We start from the raw sequence: 1482 nt of genomic DNA, 5'->3' as shown, positions 1-1482 counted from the left end.
TAGACTATAGACTAGACTATAGACTAGACTATAGACTAGACTATAGACTAGACTATAGACTAGACTATAGACTAGACTATAGACTAGACTATAGACTAGACTAATGACAAGACCGAAGACTATACTTTACACCAGAATATAGACTAGACCATTTAGTAAAACTCTTGCTAACCTATTGATAATTTATAGACTAGATTGTTTATTAGACGAGTATATGTTATAAACGTCAAAGTCGCTATCAATATTCCCACAATTGTTCCATCACTAATTTAAACATTTATTAAAGACCCTATTCAAAGTATCACCCGAATTATTACATAACCTTGCACATAGCATAACAATTTATTTACAAAATACTAAGAATACTCGCTCTCTCTCTTAAATTTGCGATAACATTATTTTGTATTTCTTGGAAAAAAATTTATTTAATTTAATGCATGTGTTAATGTTCATCCGTGCAAATATATTTTGGTCTTATCAACATTTCTACATGTTTCAATGAATAATCCACACCATGCCATGAATACCAAACTATACCTTGCTCTTTCTTTTTATCAATATGAGAATGACGTAAATAGGGACCAGTTAAATGTCTGTAATTAATAAAATGTTTAAATTAATTACTTAATAATAAACTTAAAAAGAAAAGAAAAAACTTACGAGTAAAAACAGCTCGAAAACCACCAACCACCCTGATACTCTTTTGCACAATGGGAAATTGTGGCATTATCATTATCCTGCTCATATGTGGAAAAAGCACAATTTATATGTTGTGAAAATGAATCCTTGGCATCACCATAGAATTTTCCAATTTTTTTAATTGTATATTTATCATTTTCACTGCCTATCAAAAAATCACTGTACTTTGCATAACGTGTTTGATTATCAAAATCCTGCAAAATAATTAATAGTTCGTGAGGCTCCGAATACATGGTCATGATATGTAGTTTCTCAAGTCCTATAAAAAATTCTCCATTTTTCTGACCAAAACCAGTTTTATATTCATTCCAAGTACGATTAAAATTCTCAGACCCATCTTGTCGTCGTAGTATAGTTTGCCAATTGTGGTTTTGCATTAAAGAAGCGATATCAAAGTTTTTGAAACGTTCAACATCGGATGTAATATTTTTTAATGTTTTATCCTGTATTTCAAAGCTAAATTAATTGCGATTTAATAATTAATTTGTATGTTTGTTATGTTTTTTTTTTTCAATAATTACTTAGCCAATACTTTCTCCTTCATTTGCCACAATGAAGTTTCCATTTGTAAATAGTTTTGCTTAAGCAGTTCTCGTATTTCTGTTTTAAAATTCTGTAAATTGGATATTCTTATATTTTCGAGAGCTTGTAGTCTGCAAATGATAAAATTATAATATTTTTTATTCTTTTAAAAGTTAAGAATTCTCACCTTTTGTTAAAATTCTTGAATTGTTCATTAAACTTTTGTGTTTCATTTATCAAAAAATTTAATTTATTAAATAA

General features: G+C 28.2%; 1 protein-coding gene across 1 annotated transcript; it reads right to left on the bottom strand.

Moving 5' to 3' along the window:
• Positions 1–218: 218 nt before the first annotated feature.
• LOC124421208 (fibrinogen-like protein 1) lies at positions 219–1476 on the bottom strand. Its single transcript, XM_046956059.1, has 4 exons — positions 1409–1476; positions 1221–1352; positions 661–1155; positions 219–593 (listed from the first exon to the last, which is right to left on the bottom strand). The coding sequence occupies exons 2-4, from the start codon at positions 1262–1264 to the stop codon at positions 443–445; spliced, it is 690 nt and encodes a 229-aa protein (XP_046812015.1). The 5' UTR covers positions 1265–1352; positions 1409–1476; the 3' UTR covers positions 219–442.
• Positions 1477–1482: the final 6 nt, after the last annotated feature.

This window comes from Lucilia cuprina, unplaced genomic scaffold, assembly GCF_022045245.1.
Source record: "Lucilia cuprina isolate Lc7/37 unplaced genomic scaffold, ASM2204524v1 Scaffold_5699, whole genome shotgun sequence".
Taxonomy (NCBI): Eukaryota; Metazoa; Arthropoda; class Insecta; order Diptera; family Calliphoridae; genus Lucilia; species Lucilia cuprina.
Note: the sequence above shows the minus strand (reverse complement) of the source record. Positions and strands in the feature narration are given on the sequence as shown.